The sequence below is a fragment of the Acanthopagrus latus genome, chromosome 24 (assembly GCF_904848185.1).
Source record: "Acanthopagrus latus isolate v.2019 chromosome 24, fAcaLat1.1, whole genome shotgun sequence".
NCBI classification, from domain to species: domain Eukaryota; kingdom Metazoa; phylum Chordata; class Actinopteri; order Spariformes; family Sparidae; genus Acanthopagrus; species Acanthopagrus latus.
The window spans coordinates 2,871,022-2,892,770 of NC_051062.1; the positions used below are offsets into that span (position 1 = coordinate 2,871,022).

At 44.6% G+C, this 21,749-nt stretch overlaps 2 protein-coding genes across 4 annotated transcripts in view; one reads left to right on the forward strand and one right to left on the reverse strand.

Moving 5' to 3' along the window:
- LOC119015380 (cytidine and dCMP deaminase domain-containing protein 1-like) overlaps positions 1-21,749 on the forward strand; it is a 542,642-nt gene that overhangs the window by 115,098 nt on the left and 405,795 nt on the right. The gene's annotated exons all lie outside the window — the stretch shown is intronic.
- prr12b (proline rich 12b) lies at positions 365-21,455 on the reverse strand. The gene is made up of 16 exons (XM_037091262.1): positions 20,818-21,455; positions 16,660-16,817; positions 15,976-16,137; positions 11,346-15,766; positions 10,804-11,016; positions 10,245-10,319; positions 8,516-9,341; positions 7,332-7,936; positions 7,128-7,244; positions 5,114-5,247; positions 3,983-4,959; positions 3,768-3,887; positions 3,479-3,576; positions 3,128-3,259; positions 1,617-1,712; positions 365-1,483 (listed from the first exon to the last, which is right to left on the reverse strand). Exons 1-16 carry the CDS (start codon positions 20,898-20,900, stop codon positions 1,349-1,351), a joined length of 8,352 nt encoding a protein of 2,783 aa, XP_036947157.1. The 5' UTR covers positions 20,901-21,455; the 3' UTR covers positions 365-1,348.

Below are 21,749 nucleotides of genomic sequence, written 5' to 3' on the forward strand. Positions count from 1 at the left end.
TTTTCCACTTACTCCCCTCAGCAAGGGCGTAACCATGATCTAGATATTATTTTTTTTAAAGTACATCTCTCACAATTCTATGATATTTTATATATGAAAATGTGCACATTTAGAAGGTTTTTTTGAGGGCAACATTGACCATTATTTGAATTCACATGTAAAGGAACATTCTGTGAAATTCTCTGAGATAGCAGATGCCCCTCCGCTTCATTTTGTATTGGTCAGTTTCTTGCTGTTTGCTGATTTTTAATCACACCTGCCAATTAGAATCATGACTTTTCCAGTAGTAGTGAAATAAACTGAAAATAAATAGAGACCGACCTGTTGACAGGGTTTATAAAAGAGTGCATATTTAACATGTTTTCTACTGTATATTGGGGGGAGAGAAACTCAAAAGTAATTCAATCAACAAAAATGTCATTCCATTGAGCGGTCCTGCACTGTAAGACAAAAGGAGCCACAACCTGAACCCACCCAGTGGATCGTGTATCTGCTTAAATCACTTGCTTGTTTGGTGGCGGTTCGTCCTCACGTTTGTCATTTGAACAGTTTTATTTCATTATGTCAAATACAGGAATTTCATGTACAGAAGAGCGACCGGGAACAAGAGAATGAAACCGCTGTACACTATTTACACAGCAAAACAACAAAATTGCTCTGCAGGAATATCCTCTGAGAGGTCAAATAATAGGAAATATCCATCTACAACAAACAGATAAAAATGACTCACATGAAACACTGACATTTATGCTCTTGGATCGCGTCTTTTTAGAGAGTTGCGCTTTCTTTTTTCTCTCCTTGTCTATACAGGCATGAAATCCTCTCTCTTATTGTTTTTTTTTTTAACACAGACAGAACACAGCTTAGTTTTAAATACATTTTTTTTTTCCAGAATCAACTTTCTGACTGAGGCAGGTATAAACAAGACACTATCACATAGTCTCTTTAAACCTCACTGATGTCTCGCTCAGCTCCAGTTTTACCCCTTCAGTCTGACAGAATCAAACACTGCAGGGGGGCCGTTTTATGTTTAGCCCTTTAAAAATGTTTTGATGTTGTTAATGTTTTTCAATCTTAGGTAATTTTTTAGAAATGTCCTTCTATAAATTATACAAACCACGGTTGTCAATACATACTTGGATTGGATTACTAAAAAAAAATCTTTAGTTGTGTAGACCAAATTATCTTCTTTGACTTTTGAGGAAAATCCATCACAGGTTTCTGGAAATCAAGAGGTACTTAAATATAACAAATGCTTTAAAATTTGAACTTCCCATCCATATTGTTTTGGTAGCACGATGTCTCACAAACTCGGGATGAGTTTGGCAGCCGGGGCTGTTGTAAACCTTCAGGCCTTGGCACTGAGGCTTAGTAGTTCCATGAAGGAGTTATAGAGGTTCTCCAGCCAGCCCTGGTTGGCCATGCACTGCTGCACCACCTCCTCCTGGCCAGGGTCCTCCGCTGCTTGCTCAATACTGTGCGTCTGATCAGGAAACAAGTCGGTTACACGCATATGAAAGAAAATACAAGAAGTCGGGCGCAGCTGGGTATTATCCTAAGCAAAATTCAAAATAAAATAACTTTTTTCATTTCAGCGTTAATGCAGCCGTCCTTACCTCCTTCTTGCAATGCAGGAAGGTGTGATACTTGAAGTGGTGAAGGGAATGGTACAAACTGTAGATCCGGCAAGTTTCAATTGACAGCTTCAGATCCTGAAACAAATAAGAGTGAGAGAAAAAAAAAAAAGATAAAGGATTTTTTTTTTTCAACATTTCCTTTCCCTCATGAATGATTCCCCAACATTTATGAAACACATTACTCAAGTAAACTGAGAGCACATTCAAAAACATTTGATCATTCTTTAGACATAACAAGCTTCAACTGAATTATCTAGAGGGCTTTAAAATATATATTTTTAAATTAGCAAGGTAAACATTATATTGTATGAGTAGTGAATAAATTGTATTATCTGCAGTAAAAAATGTACTATAAATTAAAAATCTTCTACGTTATCTAAAGTTAAAGTCGTATTTAATGTGTAATCTTTGCCCATTGAACATCACTTGGATGTATATCCACAGTTCATTCGTCTTAAGCTGGGCAGATAGTTCCAGTACCCAAATGGTATTTATCTGAATGTAGCTAATTCACCCAGTTGGTGGCAGCAGAGAGCTTTTAGCTCCCAGTGCATCTGACATGAGAGTCTGACACTGTGTCATGATGAGCGTCCTTACAGGTAAGCCCTGCCGTTTAAGTTTATGGTGGTGCTGTGTTCAATTGCATTATACCTATCAAATAACAAGTAAATTGTTCTTATATTGTATTACTGATGATATGTATTGATGTATTGTAATGCTGATTTCTACTCCATCAATTGGATTTCTTTTCATACTTTTTCTATCATAAAGAATTTGCAAAGTGCCTTAACTAGACATCTATCACAGCAAATGTTCATTCAGCTCAGCAAGTACAAATAAATGCCATTTATTTTAATTCATTTAAATACACTGGTGTGATACCTCAGTACATTTCTTTGCTTGTATCTGAGAAGCTGCTGTGACTCTTTTGTCTGTGTAAATGTTTTAAATCCTCTTCCCCTGTTTGGAGGTACGTCGCATTTATTCCTGATGATCAAATGTGAGCCAGCCAGGATATACAAAGATGTGTGTCCACTGACAAGGGACCATGTATTTCCTATCGATTCATTACTCTAAGGCCCATGGAGACTTGTAAAAGTAAAAAGTGTTGTAGAAGAATGTGATGCAGTGTTTCTTTTCTTTTTTGTCTTCACGTTCTCCACAAGTTTTTGATTCACCTTCTGCCGCTGGACATTATATGTTGGCTAAATGAGCCAGTTTGTTTAGTAATGTATCATATTATATCAGTAACATTCTGTCAGCAACAGCCTGACCACAGGTGAGCTGCAGATTGAGTTTTGAATGTGGTTTATAGAGTAGCACATTACCTACATTTTATTATCAATTTATTTTCTTGTAACGTTTATTCTGAAAATCTATCAGATCTACAATGTGGTTGTAACTTCTGAACTAATAAAATATGAAATATCTGCATGTGACATAGTTACAAGTGTCTATGCTGTGCTGTAGCTGAGCTGACCTGACCTGACCTGTTGCTTAGGAATACTCCTCTTGACCCTGTTGAGGGTTTTGCGGTTGTATCCCTCCCCACCAAGGTGAACTCTGACAGCTCCGGACTCCAGCGTGTCTGCTGTCAGTCGGGGAAATATATGTAAAGCCTCCTGGAGAAAGGAAAGCAAAATGAGGTCAAAGACATGGAATACAGCTCAAGTTCAGTTTTACAGATACAGATGTGGCAATACGAAGCTCCTCGTTTAATTCATCCGACTTCTCTATTTGTTTTAAAGCTACACCATGTTACTTCCTGGAAATAGTCATCAACATGCAGTCATTTCTCTCACACTGCTTGCAAAACAAAGCAGAAAGCTGTGCAGGTTTACCTGGTGCTGAGCGCTCATGTTGACCCTCCTCAGTAACCTCCTCTTCTGTTCACTGAGCAGGCTGTCAATTCTCCTCATGGGCGGGAGGTACAACTCGTCTGAGGGGTTAAAGCAGTTGAACGCTTATTTACATGGAGCTCAATTAATGTATATCGTATTATCGACTTCCTGTAAAGCTGCTGCCCTTTCATGTGAGCACAAATTAAATCCCCAAGTACATTCCAAAGTGACAGAAGACAGGAAAGTGGTCATGACTCATTGTCCTGTAATCCTGTATGTGAGCGCTCACCATCAGTGTCCTGCAGTGCCTGGATCATATCAGGGTCCAGTGCCGTGCTGACCAGCATTTCCACATAGCTCCTAAACATCTCCCTCATTGCTCGGCTGTCAGCCCCACCCTGCACAGGCCCTAGAGCAGGAACAGGTCAAAATAATGTTATGGCTTATGTTCATATATGTTTTCACAATTGTACAAATGTAAAGAGGTACACGTGAACAGCTGACCGTCCTCGTCACTGGGCGGGGAGGAATCAGATTCGGAGGAGGAGGACTGCGCCACCTTCAGCCACTTCATTCTCTTTTTGGGAGGAGGCTCGACATTGTCCTGCGACGTCTTGGCTCTGGTCTGACCCTCCATCTTCTTCTCTCTTCTTCTTTTATCCTCCTTCAACCCGGCAATCTCCACTGTGTCATCTCTCCTCCCACGCACGTTCTCCTGATCCCTTTGTTTCTCCTTCTCTCTTCTCTCCTTTTCTTTCTGCTCTCTCCCTCTCTCTTTCTCCCGCTCCTTCTGTTCTTGCGCTTCTCTCCGCTCCCTCTCCCTCTTTTCCCTCTCTTTGTCCCTTCTCTCCCGCTCTTGTTTGTCGCTTTCTCTGTGCTCTCTCTCCTTCCACTCCCTCTCAAGTCTCTCCCTCTCTCTTTGTTCTCTCTCGTGTCTTTCCCTCTCTTTCAGTTCTCTCTCGTGTCTCTCCCTTTCTCTACTTTCTCTTTCCTGCTTCTCCCTCTCTTCCCGCTCCTTATCCTGTTTCTCCTTCTCTCTCTGCTCCCTGTTCCTTCTCTCCGTCTCTTTTAGCTCCCTCTCTCTTTGCTCTCTCTCATATTCCCCTCTCTCCCTTTCCTTCTGCCCTTTCTCCCCTCCTTCACTCCCCCTCTCGTTCTCCCATTCCATCTCTCTCTCATTTTCTCTATCCCCCCTCTCCTTTTCATCTCTGTCCTCTTTTTCCCTCTCCACCTTCTCTATTTCCTTTCTGTTCCTCTCTCTCTGCTCCTGCTCTTGTCGCTCCCTTTCTTTTCTCTCTCTCTCTAATCTCTCTCTCCTCTGCCTTTCCTTATACTCCTTCTCTATCTTTTCCCTATGTTCCCTCTCTCTTTGCTCTTTCAGCTCTCTCTCTTTCTGTCTCTCCCTGTCTCGGTCGTCCCGCTCCACTTGGGGTGGGGTTCGATTGTGATTGGTGGGCAGCTGTTTCGGTAAAGACTGGCGCCTGTCAATCAATCAGTGAAAAAACAAAGACAACGTGAATTAAGCTTCAATTTCTGGAAGCTTGTAAGTTAAATGAAATTATTCCAAAATCAGTTGCTGACAGCCATTTTCAATTTTTCGAATGGCTGGCAAGACAATCGCACTCGTGGCCTTACCTCAGAGTCAGACCGGCTCTATGCCATGGCTTTCGAGAACACACTCTGACATAATCTTTTTTGTTGACGTTCTCCAAAAACTTCACATACAAGCGCTGGTAGCGCATTTTAGCATCACCGAAGTAGCCAAGATACTGAGGGAGGAGACAGGAAGAACGACAATTTAGTAAACATTATTATTCTTAACGAAAAAAAAAACAAAAAACTATGTTAGACAGTGCAGTAATTAAACTAGACACTCTTAAATGTCCTTAATTATAATAAAAGTGAACTGTCCTAATTAGGAGAATTTAAATACTGTACAGTTTTTTTAAATGATCCACAGAGGGTCAAACAAAGAGTACAACTTGATGCAGGAGGAGCACTCACTGATATCAAGCAGACCGCCTGATATCAGTCCAAACACAGACTTAAAGTTGTGATGTGACACTGATGAAGTGATGCGGTGAAGTGTTGTGGTTGAGAAAACTGAGTTCTGAAATGACTGAAACTGTTCACCTATCAAACGTTCATATGAAATTCCTGTCTTTTACACTAAAATATCGGCCTTTTGCTGCAAAATCTTTCCCATTGATTTTTATGGAGAAATCTTTAAATCCTCTTCAAACCCACTCCATAGATTAAGCTACAGACACCATTTAACCTTTATACAAAACCTTTAATTATTCAACTCTTTTTAAAATATCGCAGTTTTAGTTTTTTTTTACATTTAGCAGATACTTTTGTCCAAAGTGACCTAATTCATACATACATACATTATATGTATATACTATATAATATATACACACACTTCCAACAGCTTTTTTGACCTTGTTGCATTGAGCAAACATGGCGGGTGGAAAGGAGGTCCTCAGGACTAAAGTTGACCTGATGGGTGCCTGTTTTATTGCTTTTTAATAAATATCTGACGGTGGTGACAAAACACTTAAGACACATTTTGACAAACCACAGAACAAGATTAAATATTGTTGATAATTCACTGCTTCTACATTCTACTCTTTCATCTGGAATATGTATTAAACATTTTGCATTCTTTTTTTCACATTTTTTATCAAATTGAAATGTTAATTCTCTTGTTTTGGGACAACATGTTTTGTGGGAACTGGGCTGACACATAATCATATAAGTTATACAATTATTTTAATCGTTTTTCAACCGAATTAGCACTTTTTTCTTCATGGGATAGGGTTTTGCTGTAATCTAAGAATCAGTGAGCTACTCATAAGTCTGGCTACTATGCATTTATTTACAGCTACAGTAAGTTCATAAGACTGGCTCTGACTCTGTACAGAGTCAGTTCTACTGCTGAACGCTGCCGAGATGCCACTGACGAAGGCACCGAACTCCTAACTGCTGGCGCCTCATTCGGGGTGCGCTCGCTCACTCTGTCGCCTCTCCATTAATGCATGTGTATAGGTCCTCTCTCCTGGCAAAAACAGTTACTGAAAATAGAAAAACGGCATTTCAGCCAGACGACATATAACACACACCTAAAATGTAAAATAATTCGTGTAGCCGAAGATCCTTTACCTTGATGCTACCATGTGGATATACGTATAAATGTGGGCTCCAATTCAGGTCTGGAACCAGGCTCCAACAATGGTCAGTTTGGACCTGTTTTCTAATTTAAACATCATTTTACATCAAACAGTGGCAGTGGACATGATACAAGTACAGACTTAAAGATGCAATTCAATAAGACAAAACAATGAATATTAACAGGAGGTTTAGGTTTCTCATGTGGATTCCAGAGCTTTAACTCGAAACCTTCTAAAAGCAGGGAGGGAGCCTCTACTCCATCTCTGTGCCTTTATGAGCCAGCTTACAGTGAAGGTATACACAGAAAATGAGTGGACATAGAGACAGGGGAAAAAATGGGAATTGTGTTTTGTTTTTTTTTTTCTTTAACCCTTCATCATCAAGCTACTGGACACCTCGAATGAACGTCACAATTAAGATGCAATGCTGTGATATTTAGTCTTCAGTGACCCTGTGAGGGGTCCTGAAAACTCACATTACTGGTTGCACAGAACTGCCTTTGACCATCCTTGATCTCTGGGCTGAATTTCTGGAGCAAGGCTTTCTGCACCCTCCAGATTGGCGGGGGCTCTCTTCCTGTCTGCAAGGCCATCTGGTGACACGAGACAGACAGTGGATGTCATTAATAGTAAGTTATAATTCACCGCACATACGTCCTGGGAGCTGTGGGCGTACTCACCTTAAGAGTCCCGATGTCCTCTGTCCGAACCACAAACTCGTCCCGTTCGCGAAAGATTCCCTCGCCTCCGCTCTCACTATCCTCCTCTTCACTTTCACCGGCTATAGCAGCGTCAGCCTGTTTCTTTGCCAGGTGGAGGGAGGTCAGACGCTGAGATGCCGGGGCCTCCTCTGGGGTCGGAGGTGATGGTGGCGGAGAGGATGACGAGGAGGGTGAGGAAGAAGAAGGCGAGGAGGGAGAAGGCTGCCCAACATCAGGTTCCTGGTCCGGATCAGAGGATGATGGGGGAGGTGTGGTGGAAGGAGGAGGGATGGACTGGCCCAGGGGGAGATTGGAGAGAGGTGAGGACGGGACGGCCGGAGGGGAAGTGGACGGGGGTGGAGAGGTGCCTGCTGTTGGAGGCCGCTGGAGGGAGTGCTGCTGCTGCTCGGAGGGAGGACAAGTTGGATTTTCCACTTCCTCCTCCTGCCGGACCGCCATTGGAGAGGGTACAGGGAGACACAGGGGAGGGAGGGGGGAGGGTGCAGAGTAGGAGGGTGGTGAGGGGGAGATGGACGGCGAGGGGGATAGATGTTCAGGAGCGAGCACAGATCCCGATGGAGAATCTGAAAAAAACAATGTAGCAAGAACAAATAAGAACATTACACTTTAACTGCTCTCTACAGACCATCTATCTGGAGGGATTAACAAGAACATGTCACAGATCACAACCATCATTGCTTTCTGTAATCTTTCGCCTGTCTCCCACTAATGAACACAGCCAATTGATTTAACTTATTATAAAAAAAATCTATGCAATCAAGGTCCATTAAATAGCTTTCTCATGGTCCTCATCAGTGAATTTGGTTGTTTGCTCTGTTGGCATTAAGTTGGTTCAGATGATTGATTGACATGACATCTTTAGACAGAGACCGAGGTTCCATCTCGACCCATACGCAACCACTTACTACATGACAGATCTTTCACAGTTACATCATTACACATTCTGACAGGCGACTCCACCTTGAGTGACTCCCTTTGCTGGTGAAGGCCATGAGAAAGAGTTGAAAGCTTCCCTCTGCTCATTTCTTTTGAGCAGAGGGAATGTTGGCTGTCAATTAACAGTCCTTATTTCCGCTCTGAAGAAAGTTAAGAGTGGACAACATTAGAAAACAGACAGATAAACAAAATTAAGATTAATTTACCTGAAACCTCGGAGATCTCCAAATTCTGCATTTCAGACATCCTTTCCTCTTTTTCCTCCTCTTCCTCTTCCTCCTGTTCATCCGGGGGTCTTTGTAGACTGTGTGAATGTCTTGTTAAATCTTCATCATCTACAGTCGTTCCTTCTCCATCCTCTGCTTCCACTCCTCCTTGTTCAACCTCCCTCTCCACTGCTTCTTCTCTAATTGACTGTGGGGAGACTAACTGTTGGTCCATCTTGTCCTGTACCTGTTGCTCATCGTACGTGAGTGCCTCCTCTTTTCCACTCTCTGTACTGGGGATGAGGGGAGGAATGGCAGGAAGTGGGGGGGTAAGAGGTGGTGGAGGAGGGGTGGACAAGGTGGGCGGGGCTTTCACCATGGCAGAAGCCATGGCGGCAACCAACGTGTGCGGGGTGTCATAGAGGGCAGAGATGGCAGATGAGATGCTCTTCTGCAGGTCCTGGTTCTTACTGACCGAGTCCTCCTCGTCAGAGGAGAAGGAGGGCAGCGTTTCCAGGTTCCCTTTAAGCTCCTCATCCAGAGGCTTACAGGGACTCGGACAGCTGCTGAGTGCCAAGTCCACCCCCTCACCCTGCCCTCCCTCACTGAATGTTCCTGTAGGCGGCAGTGGAGGAGTCTGCGGCAGGGGAGGGGGAGGCGAAGTTAAGGGCGTGATCTCCCCCTTGAGAGAGAAACAGGGGTTTAGTGCCTCTTGTTCGCCTCCGTCAGGTCCATGCTCGAAGCCTGTCTGCTTTTTGCCCGTCTTCAGGAAGTCCAAAAATGAGGTTATGAAGCCAGGTTTTAAGTCGAAAGCCTTCTCATCAGCCTGCAAAAGAGCAGAGCCTCATTACTGATGAAACAAACAATTCTCTGTGACACTTTATCTACATGTTTTGACTCATTGTACATATAAAAATATTGATTTTTAGCTATTTTTAACTAAATGCCTGAAGTGATCAAATGAGTAATCACATTTATGTCCACTAGAATATACCCACTAGTACCTGCCACACTGTTCATCCTAAAAACAACAAGAACACCACGTCAGAAAGTTAAGTTCATTTGTGTGAAATATGTCATATCACCTGTAGCAACTGGCATGTGGAATGAACAATAATCTGTTGTGTTAAAGATATGAAAATGCATAAATCAGTGTGAAATAAGAAATTGAAAAGATGAAATCAACAGAAAGACGAGCACAGGAAAATCCTGATGTTGGTAGAGGTACATCATAATTTCAAAAGCACCATTTGGACAGGTTAACAAGTGTTAAAGACTTGATGTTCGCTGAAGCGCGTCTATGGCAACAGGTAGTGAAGCTTTACAGACAGCAGGTGGCAGCAGGGTTCCTGCGCTGAAAAATGAAGTAGCCATGGCAACAGCTGTCCTGGAAACAACCATCTCTCTCCTCTCTCTGATGTCAGTCAGACAGAGCTGGCTGTCACTCAACCATAACCCCCTTCTCTCTAAGCCTCGAATCACAAAAACATTACAGAACATTTTAACATTGTGATTGTTCCCCTGGAAACACCTTAGAATTTCTTACAAGGTTAAAATGCTACCTTTTCACACATTTACTGGCATAAGTTCCTTTAGGTACCTTATGTGTAAATAAGCTAGGCAATGTGTAGCTCTCTCCACCAGAGGCTTGAAATTGAATGGATGATGTATGAATTATATATGAAGCACCTAGCCTTGCTCATTTTTGCAATGGTGTGAAGCAACTTACTGAACCGAAGAGTTTCTGCATAGAAGCCCAGGCTTCGGGATTCAGTGGATCATCAAAGTCTTTCCTCCATATCATCTGTGTTCACATCAGAGAAAACTGCTTTCAAAAATATATTGAGTGAAGGTTAGGTCAAGCTCTCTAGACATGGTTAGTAATAACATTTACTTTATCTTTACATGATGAGCAATACAATATCATCCCTTTGAAGATGCTCACATATGACGTTTCATGTGACAAAAATATAACATAAAAGAAATTAAGAAATAAATATTTAGTCCGACAAAATGTCACAAAACAGCAATTTATACATGTTAACTTGTTGCATTCTTAAAAAAAGAATGTTCTGGGAAACAATACACATTTTTTACAAAGTGATCTATGTCTCTTTGAGGCTACAATTTAAACAACCATTTTTCAGAAACAAACTAATAAAGGAGCTTAGCCAGGTCAACTAATGAGCAGAACATTAACATGTTGAGACTCATCACATTTAGACCAAGCACTGAAACATCTAGGATAAAATACATTGTGCCAGGTGATTCTTGCGTGCGCTTTTTACCTCTCCAGCTTTCTCCTGATGCTTTAGCAGCTTGATGTGAGTTTGGCTCAGATCATTTCTGCTGATGTCCACAACGGTGCTGGGTCCAGGACTCGGGCCCAAAGATGGTGCCGACCCAACTGATCCATCAGAGAGAGCTGGCTCGGTGCTGGATAGTGAATCTGTCCTCAACAGGGACTCTGATGGTAGCGTGTCGGGAATGGGCAGTTTGATCTGAGATGTAATAGAAAAGGCAGATGGTTTAAGACTTTTGGCTGGATTTACACAAATCAGCCACAACATTAAAACCACTGGCAGTGATGTAAATAACAATCTCATTATAATGTGATGTTATTAGGTCATAGATATATTTACATACACACCTAGGCTTCCTAGTTAATGTCATGAAAAGAATCATGTTGAATCTTCTTTTGAATTCATGGGACTCTTTGAATGTAATAGCTTCAATTAATTTATAAGTTTCCACATGATTTGAGACATATTTTTTTCCTCTGTTTCATTTTGTTTCAAAAACACTGAAATAACCTGAAGTCCACTTTTACCTTCATAGGTCTGATTGAATCTTGCTGTGGCTGCTGGCATAGCTGTTGCTGTTGTAGTTGGTGGTGCTGATGTTGCTGCTCTTGATGATGCGGTAGGGGGTGGGGACAGGACACATGCGGCTGATGTTGATGCAGGTGATGCTGTTGTTGTTGTGGTGCTTGGTGGTGATCTGCCTGCTGTCTGTTATGTTGGTGTGGATGCTGTTGGTACGGCTGCTGTTGGCTGCACTGTTGTTGTTGATGCAGCTGTTGAAAATGGTATGGGAGGCCTTGTGCTTTGTTCATGTCTTGATGCATTTCCACAAGCCCTTGCTCCCTCCTGCCTCGCCCACGGCCCCGTCCACGACCCCGCCTACTTTCTCCAGCCACTGATCCCAAAAGCCCCCTACAGTAAGGAGGCTCTGGAAGAGGACGTATGCGTGGTCTGCCTCGTGGGCGAGGGGGGCCTTCACGTTTTGGTTTAGTTGGTTTCCTGCCTCTTTTCTTGGGACCACTAATGGAGGGGGGTTGTGAAGAGTGTCCAAGAGGAGGGTAGTTGGAGGAGTGGCAGAAGTCCATGTCACCAATTAGTGGACTGAGCCCACTTACTCCTGATGCCCCACCAGCCTTTCTACAACTAGAAACCAAGTCAGGGAGCAGATCAGGAAGTCGACGACTGTTGAGGCGAATATCAGCCGGCACGTCAGCTTTATCCTCATCGTCCTCAAATTCATACTCCTGTGCATAGCTTTTCTTAGTGTGAGGTTGTGGCTCACGCCGCTGTTTGAGCAGGTGAAATGAGCTTGTCTTCAGCAGTTTCTTGGGTCGAGAGGAACAGAAGATAGGTGAGGTCAGACCAGGAGTGCTGGAACTTTCACCGACTCCCATAGCTCCAATTATCTTGTTGACTGAGCCATCCCCTAGAACCGTTGAACTCAATCCTATCGCCATAGTTTGGGATTGGATGAGGCCGAGCTGGTCAGTATTCACAGTGGAGGGAATCTTGTGGGTCTTCAGAGAGTCAAGGTCTGAGTGCAGATTACCATTTCCTGTTTCAGGAAGGCTGTTGCAGTACTGTCCATAGCCTTGATCATTGTGATGACCAACTATATCATAGCCCTCTCGAGCTACGCCTGTTTTTAAGGTTTTCATACCCTCTTGCCCCTGCCCATGATGCTGGGTAAGGCTTTCTTGATCAGTCTGTCCAGCCCCAGAATCCCCAGCACAGCTAGACTTGTAACCAGCTGAACAAAAAATGTCATCCATCTCAGGAAAGAAAGGACGATCTTCATCTTGCAGGAGAGAGTCTGGAAAGCAGATGGATGTTAGAGGTGCAAAACGCTGGGGATGCTGAGCATGATTGTTAACTTCCTTATCCACTGGGTCAAACTGGTGTTGTTTGAGCTGGTCTAACTGGGAGTGTGATAGTTGGGTTACAGGCTCTCTTTGTTGGTGCTGTTGTTGGGGTGTTGCCATGTTTGCTGCCATCCGGTGGGAGAGTGGATGAGCTAACTGAGAGTGTGACAGCTGATGGTGAGCGCGTGCTTGTGGTTGGTGGTGGGCCTGACGCTGGCTGAGGTGGTGCAGGTGTGCAGGGGTGGACAAGCCCAAATCTGGTTCAGAGAGGAAGTCATGGATATCTGAAGCTGTTTGTTGGTGATGGTGGTGAGGAGTGAGTCTGTGCTGCTGCTCATGTCTGTCTCCACCAACTCCCTCCCCTCCTGTAACTTGCACCCCAACTCCAGTTCTGTCCAGAGATCTTCTACTGTCTCTGCTGTTCGTTCGGGAAAGAGATTGTTCCAGCATCTCAAGCGGAGATACTGAGTTCTGACCTGCTCGGGTTCCATCTCTTTGCTGACCTCCAAGGCTGTATTGGATATCCATACCCTGAGTTTGGAGCTGGAGTTGCAACTGTGAGGACTCGCTACTCTGCTGTCTCAAAGGATGCTGCTGTTGCTGTGAAGGGGGTTGATGGGGGTCAATCTTTGTGCGGTTGGCGCAGAGGACAGACTCCGGCATTTGTGTTTGCTGGGGAGGGCCTGAGGGCGAATCCATCAGAGAGAGGGAGATATGGTTTTGTTGAGCATGCTGCACATCTGGTGTGTTACACAAGTAGGCATTGTCATTTACATCTGGCGGTTTCTTCAGCTCCATATGAGAGTGGCTGTGTGAGTGTGGATGGGGATGACCATGCTGAGAGTGTTGAGTGTGCCGACAGTGCTGTGAGATTTGGGAGTGCTGAGAGTGCTGCTGACAGTGTGAGGAAACATGCGAGGTATGATGGGAATGTTGAGAATGTGGGTGCTGCGTGTAGCGGTCCCCACTTCCATAATGGACCACAGAGTCTAGGGACTCGTGCTGTTGTTGATGGGAGAGGGAGAATGAGTCACTCACCCCTCCTACCCCTCCAGCTGTGGACTTTGATATGTTCAACTTTGACTCCGTCTGCTGCTGTTTCTTCTGTGAAATTTCCAACGGACTGTTTAAGCCAATTGCTGCATCACCAATTGCCGTTCCAGGGCCAGAACTGCTGGTGGTGCTACTGGCCCGAATGACACTTTGAAGGTGGTAGCGCTCTTCTGAGATCTTGCTCATTTCATAAGTCATCCCCTTGCTTTCCCCATCCCTAGCCTGTGCGAGTGATTGGGTTAGTTGCTGAGAAGGTGGGTGATGCTGGGATGCATGGGGAGAGGAGCTCTGGGTTTGTAATAAGTGGTGGATGAGGAAATCGTCATCATCCTCTTCCTCACCTTGGGATTGTTCAACTTTTGTTTTTGGCTGGGGTGGTGTTGAGTGGTAGGGCTGGCTCTGTGCTTGCGGTGTACCATTGAAAACTTGTGGTGAGGACATGAAAGAAGGAGAGAGGATGGAGGACATGTATTTTGTTGCCCCTGAGCCTCCGGGGGACTGTGCATGGCGGGCAGAAGCAGGAGAGTGCAATCCAGGGCAGCTGATTGTAGAATTGATGGAGGGTGATGGACAAGGCTCAGGCAGGTGGTAAGAGTTGTTGCTTGCATTACCAACAGCAGCAGCCCTGCTCCCTGATCCTGCAGATGCAACTCCGCTGCCAAGTACAGCAGCTCCTGGAATGGGTCCACATCCTGTTGATCCTCCAGCACCCCCATACCCCAAGGAAGGGCTGCCTTCTCTTCTAAGAGAAGCTGAGCTAAAGCTTGATTCACCAAAGACTATCTCTGCAGAAAATGAGCGTCCCCCAGAGCCTGTATCAGGGAAAGCTTCCCCTCCAGCACCCCTTGCTCCAGAGCTCAGGTCTTGGGAATGAGGTGAGTTAAAGCTTCCATAAGACTGGGACATGTGTATAGGTGGAGGCTGGCTGGGAGAGTGGGACTGGGCATGTTGCTGGGGAGGGGTCTGGTCTGGTATGCCTGTGCTAGATTTGGCCACAGATGGAGAGCTGTAGGTAGAGAGGCAATGTTTGGGTGTTGGCTGTTGAACAAGGGTGGATGACACCACTGGCAGGGGAGATGTCGCTGTTGCTGACTGAGGTGGGGGCTGTTGATGAGATGGAGCAGACAAGGAGCCAGTGCTTGTCTTGGAGGATGAAGAGGAGGTAGAGGAGGCTGATGGTGGAGTGTGTGGGGTACGGGAAGAGGATGATGCTGAGCCCGAAGAAGAGTAGCCACTGCTGGAGCCAGAACTCTTGGCTCCCTTGGGGCCAGATGAGGAGGAAGTGGAGGAGCTGGAGGGTGAGGATGTGTACGGAGTTTGGATGATAGGTTGATATGTCTTCGAATCCATCCGTGGTGAGGGCTTAGAGTCAGAGATTGGGCTCTGCTCCTCCATTGGACTGCAGGGCACCCCAGAATGCCGATGGTGGCTGGCTATCTGCTGGTAGCATGGTGATCCACCGCAGCTTACATATTGCTGTAGGGGGAGTGGTGTGGACTGAGCTGGGGATGAGCGCTGGTAATGCTTAATCACACTGTCCTGCCGGGAAACTGCCAACTCTGGAGGAGGCTGGGGCAGAGGAGGTGGAGGGGGCAGAGGGGCTGCCGTAGGCGGCAGTGCTGATGCAGAAGAGAACATGGAGGCGTTATAGAGTTGGGAGGACTGGTTGTGGAGCTGGGAGGACAACAGATTGAACTGGGGAGGTGGTAGGTGGCAACTGGAAGAGGAGGAGGAGGAGGAGGAGGAGGCGGCTTGGGTCTGAGAAGCACTCTGGGAAGACAGCAAGCGGTCAAAGCCCAAGCTAGACTGGGAGGGTGTTTTGATATGCAGAAGAGGATCATGGGGTGATAGTAAACCATTGGAAGTTGGACTAAATGTAGATGTGTCTTGAAGGGATAATGAGGGAGTGAAAGATCGTCCAGAGAAGGAGCCAGGATGCTGGTATGCAGAAAGGGCCGAGGAGGAGGGGAAAGAGCTGGAACTCGGAAGGGCCCCTGAAATAAAAAGCTCAGCTGGGGCCGGGGTATGCATTGCTACAAGACACAAGGTAACAAACACAGTGTTGGTCAATTCAAGTCACTTTTCAAGTTTGACAAAATGGCAAATTTTGAGTTTGAGACTGGAATTTTTTGCAGGTTATTTTGCAAATCCCATTATGATATAGGAACTATAGCAATTCAATTGTTAAAAGTACAAAACAAAACTTTAGTTTGTTTAATTTTGAAAGGTTACTGACACTTACCAGTTTGCCAAGAGGCAGTGCGAAATTGAGAGAGAAGAGATGAAGCAGAGGGCGGGGGCTGTGGACCTCTGGACTCAAGAGCTGAAATCAGATTCATGACGGAGGGGTCAGGACCCGAGGGGCTGGCATGGTGGAGGCTGGCATCAAAGAGCCCTGACAGGCCTGGCAACAAACCATAACCCTTACTAACTTCATACAAATCACATCAGAGATCATAAAATCGTCAAATAAACAGTTTGATAAAAGTCTTTCTTTAAATTGTTTTCACTTTTTATTGTGTTACTGTTCTACTTATATTGTTTGATATGACGGAGTCAAAAACTCTAAGAAGTGATTACTACGTATATCAGTGTTGCAAAATAAAACTGAATACAGACCACAATGATTTGTACACAGAGACGCCGCCATCCTGCTTTGACTAAATTTGTGGCGCCATCCTCCTCCTCAGCACCATCAAGCCAATAATATAATTTTTCTGTCTGGATATGCAACTAGTCTCTCTTCTAATTTGGCGAACCAAACAACTGCATTATCGGGGCCATTATACATCATTTTTCTGATTATCAGTATTCGTGCCTTTTGTGATTGCAGATAACAATGTATCTAAAAATTCAATACTTCAACTCCGATGCAGTACTCTTTCTGTCTATGGTCATATGTATTTACAATCCAATGAGATCTTACCAAGCGTGTGTCCGGTGCCACCCCAGGCGCCACCCTGTCTGGAACCTCCTGTGTGATGGTTGGTTGCATAGCCCTGGAGGGGGTGTGGGGTGCCATAGGCTTGCCGGTGGAGCAGTTCTGAGTCTGGGTGGGATGACCTGGAGCTCCCATACATAACGCTGAGGAACACAAGGTTATTAGATTTGACTCTATAAGGACACTTACTGGTAACAAGTCAGCCCTTTTATACCTGACAGGTCAGACTGTCAGGCTTACAGTTTGGGAGTCTGTTTACCTTTTTAGAGCAAATGCCAGCTTCCAGTCTTAACTGCAAAGGTTTTTCTGAAAAATTATTTTAGACACTAAACTTGAACACTATTTTAATCCTGCCACAAGAAATGTGGTATGGTTATGAAATATTGGGGATGGTGTGGCTTTTTAACGTTTACATGGCTGCCTCATCCATCAAACGACTGCCTTGAGTTGTAAATATGAGAATGTTTCCATAACTACAATCCATTCTTTATGACAAATACAGAATAACTCAATCACATCATTTTGGCAAATAGTAACCGATTAGCAGAGATAAGTGTTTACTGTATTAAAAAATCATATCTAATTTACATTAGATAACCTGGGGAATGCCACATTTGAAGAAGGGAAATGATAATCCATTAGTCAGTTAGTCTCATAAAAGGTACTAAACTGCAGGGTTTGGAGTAACTTGTTCCAAATGCAGTAATATTTTTCATTTAGCATGTCAGAATAATAAAGGCATTACTAACAATCTTCCAGTAATATGTTACTACAGTTAAGTCACGTAATATTTACAGTCTCCTTCACAAAGCAATGTGAAGCCTTTATTGTAATTTATACATTAATACAGAAAAATATATCTTGCAAGCACTTAAATTATATTTTGAAGAGAAATTACGCAAGAGCAAAACATGATTATGCTTTAAAATAGATAAAAACAAAAGTGCTAATACATTAATGGAGCACAAAATATGTTTTTTTCACCAGTGGATTCAGTTTGAGAAAGGCAGCAGACTCAGCCACAAACACTACAATTGGTGTCTACGGAGCTCAGCATCGATCTGAAACAGGGCATTGTTGATTTTTTTTACAAGTCAGGAAAGTCACTAAGAGCCATTTCAAAGCAGTTACAGGTCCCAAGATCTACTGCGCAAACAACTGTTTCTATATAAAGTGCATGGCACAGCTGTGTCACTGCCACACTCAGAAAGAGAATGCAAACTATCACCTGCTGCTGAGAGACAACTGGTCAGGATGGTCAAGAGTCAACCAAAAACCTCCAAAAAGCAAGTCGGCAATGAATTAAAAGCTGGAAGACAAGTGTCAGAGTACACAGTTAAATGTAAGCTGCTCTGCGACACCTTAAAGCTTAATGGCTGTTTTGCTGCCACTAGATCACCTCCAGCATTATCTCCAAATCTTCTGGAAAACCTAAATTATCTGCCACTCTTTGGTCTTAGATGCAGTTGGGGTGTTCCAACAGGACATCCATCCATCCACTATCTGAAAGCGCTTATCCTTGTCAGGGTCATGGGGGAAGCTGGATGCCAGCTGACACTGAATGAAGGCTAGAATGAAGGCTTTGGAACATCCATCCCCACGTCCTGACTCGAACCCAGTCGAGAGCATATGGACTGTGCTGTGCCAGGAAGCTAACACACTTTGCTGAACAGAGAGCTGTCCATCAAATGAAAATGGCCAAGGGACATTCAGCCAAATATTAGGATTACTGCATGTATATATTTGAGCTAGCAGATTTGGTCACATTTTCGGGAGACCTATTTATTATTATTCATAATTCAACCAAACTACATGATGGTTTTTTGTGAAAAAGTAATATGTATTCCATCTAGTCCATTACAGAAAAGAATAGAGCTGTAGTAATCACTGGAACTCAAGACTGCTGTGATATACATAATTATAAAAGTTGATGTGAACCTTTGACCGTGACTTTATATTGTATTGGTGCATAGACTCATGACCACCAGCACTTCTCCAGATCTAGGATCCACAGCAAATTGTACTCACTTATGGATATCAGCCACCTACGTATGCCCAATTATTTTCATCATGATCCACGCATTTAACAAAAGGGGGAGCAAAAATCCTGAACGGCTCAAAATCTTAATTGGGGTTTTGCAGAAAATCCTTCCAGTAGTTTTTGTGCAGTCTTGATGGAAAAACAACCAACCAACCTACCAACAAAGGACACAGGAGAAAACATAACCTGCTTGGCAGAGATAAATATAGCAAGTTTAACAAAGTTAGGGACTTATATTTGCTAGCTGATAAACTGTTTCATATTAAGGAAAAGACTACAAGTACAACTTACTCCACAATAGATTTTTTTTTTCTCATGTCTTCTGTCTCGTGTTTTTCTCAATTGATTACATAGTTGAACTTAACAAAGCACAAAAGAGAACAGTAATGAAGGGATTTTGGGAATTTACTGAGGCTTGTACCGACGACGTTAGAATATCCCGGAATGTCTTTAAAGCTTTTGTAAGAGGGTGTCTTATTCAACGCAGCTCTGTGATATAAAAAGATGAGAGGGATGAATTACTACTGCACTTTTATCTGAATGGTCTCAGGAGAAGATATGGCAAGACATGTGGCAGTTTTAATATTTAGACTGAAAACCAATCAGCTACTGCATGGATTCTTTAAGTCTGAAGTTTATTTTCTGTCATATTTTCATGAGGAAATGTCAACTTAAATATAATAGACACTTGCAATTGTCATTTGAGCGTTTGTATAATAACTCACTGTATTCTTCTGAATGCCATTACTAATAATACATGTTTTGTGTCATTGTCAGAGTTAGAGTAAGGAACTAAATGGTTCCTTCAGTTTGCTTGTTTTACTCAGAACAACTGTTTTTATGGTGTCTGTTGGTCAGACATAAGCAAAAAAAAAAAAAAAAAAAAAAAAGCAACAATATGCACATTTTGTCAACATCAGATTTTTACCCGAGCCAGAGCAGGACAAGCCGTCATCTGCTGCTACTTTGAACATGTCTTCTGAGGAAAGCATCATCCAGACATTGCTTCAGAGGTGGAACTCTTTCAGCCGGAGCGCCACGGCAGACTGATGTGGTTGCCAAGGCGACCGCATACATGGAGCCGAGCTAAGCGCAGCTAGCCAACTTTAGCATGTCGCCAGGCCACAATTCCGACACGCTGACGCTCAGCCGCGCCGCCTGTCGTCGTCGTTAACAGCGGCAGCCTGGACACAGCGAGCTGGCTGGTCGTCACTTTGGAGTCTGACGGCATGTTAGGGCAGCGTTTACCTGTCACCTGTCACCCCGTCCGACTGAACGGCGGGGCTGCTGGCTAGCGGTCGTTGATTTGAATACATTCGAACCAGCTGCGGCGCAGCTCGGCCGCTGCCTGTCACGTGACCGTCCTGTACAGTAGTGTTTACCGAGGCAGCCCCTCGTCTGTCCTCCGAGCCCAACAAGTTCAGCTGAGCCTCAGACATGTGTCTTGGTTCTGCTGCTCAACGAGCGCAGCTACTACCGCGGTTAGCCGTGGTTACAGTTGCATTGTTGCCATTTTGCCATCTTTACACAAAGACTTCTAAAAGCAGCCACGGTAAAACAGCCACATTATTTATTTTGCACACAAGTTTTCTTTTCCTGTTTAATGTGAGTGTGGGTCTTTTTTCTTTCTTTTTTCTTTTTTTAAAACCCCCCTCCGCTATGTGACAGGCAGCAGCTCATTGCATCGCGTTGCTTTAATTTGTAGGATGTAGTCAATTATTGTTGCACAGATCGGGCTTCCCACTGTACACTGTCGTGCATGCGTTGAGTCAAAAGAAGCTGCAGTGGAGGCTGGAGCCTGGAAGTGATTTTTCAGGGGTTTTTTTTTTTAATTATTTTTTTTTATGTTATAACATGCTCAGCTTCCATCAACCCATCCCCCTGGTCCCCCCCCCCCCCACACACACACACCGTACTGTCTCCATGCCACTGTTAACCTTCCATCGCACTCCGTGCCTGTGTGGGAAGGTGGTCACAGTGAGGCAGCATCCTGCAGCCCCGGCTGAATGCAGGGGTTCGGGGAGAGCTGTGCCATTGTTACATCCCCACTTCCAGCTCACCGGTGCATCCGGAGGAGCGTGCTCCTGCGCGCCGAGGCTTACCTTGCTTTGGCCGATCTGTCGTAATTCCATCCCGTCCCAGCCCCGAGATCCCCGAAGCCTGCAGCGGGATAATTCCTCTCCATGAAATAAAAGGGCTGGGTGAAGATGGGCAGATAGCGAGGGGGGAGGAGGGGAGGAGGAGGAGAAGGGGAGGAGGGAGTAACGTCTTCTCCGCGCTGGCTTCTGTTTATTTCTCCGCCTGACGAGCCTGTAGACTGTGGAAGGAGAGGGAGGGAGGGGAAGGAGGGGGGTCACAGCAGCCAGGAGAACCTCCTCCCTCGTCTCCTCTCCCCCCTGTACTTCACTGTCTATTGTCTCCCGTGACACGCTGTGGAGCCGCGTAACAGATGCTCATCGTTCTCGGGCAGCTTTAATAAGCTCATCATAATTCATATTGATCCAGCCCCCTACTACTGCTGCTGCTGCTGCTGCTCACTCACTACACACTCAGGCTATTTTTTGCTCATTTCGTTCACAAGACGCCATTTTTAGGAGGAATGACTGGGCTCGTGTTCATCCTATCCTTGCCTCCCTCGCGCACGCGCGCGCGCACATGCACAAACACACACGGTGTCATGCACAGCAGCGCAGTGTGGTGTATGAGTGTGGTGTAGTGCTGTCATGTAGTATTGTGGTGTGTGAGCGTGGTGTAGTGCTGTGATGTAGTATTGTGGTGGATAAGTGTGGTGTAACAGAGTGGTGCAACAGAGTGGTGTATCAGTGTGGTGTAACAGAGTGGTGTATCAGTGTGTTGTAGCAGTGTGGTGTAACAGAGTGGTGTAGCAGTGTGTTGTAGCAGTGTGGTGTAACAGAGTGGTGTTTCAGTGTGGTGTAGCAGAGTGGTGTTTCAGTGTGTTGTAGCAGTGTGGTGTAACAGAGTGGTGTATCAGTGTGGTGTAACAGAGTGGTGTAGCAGAGACTCTGATGCAGGA

Bases quoted from the DNA above. Each gene is read 5' to 3' on its own strand.
- prr12b (XM_037091262.1), bottom strand. From the start codon at position 20,900: ATGGAGAGGAATTATCCCGCTGCAGGCTTCGGGGATCTCGGGGCTGGG. The intron at 7,245-7,331 runs GTGAGTACGCCC...TCGTGTCACCAG, and splicing joins AGGACATCGGGACTCTTAAG to ATGGCCTTGCAGACAGGAAG. The intron at 4,960-5,113 runs GTAAGGCCACGA...ATTGATTGACAG, and splicing joins AGAGCCGGTCTGACTCTGAG to GCGCCAGTCTTTACCGAAAC.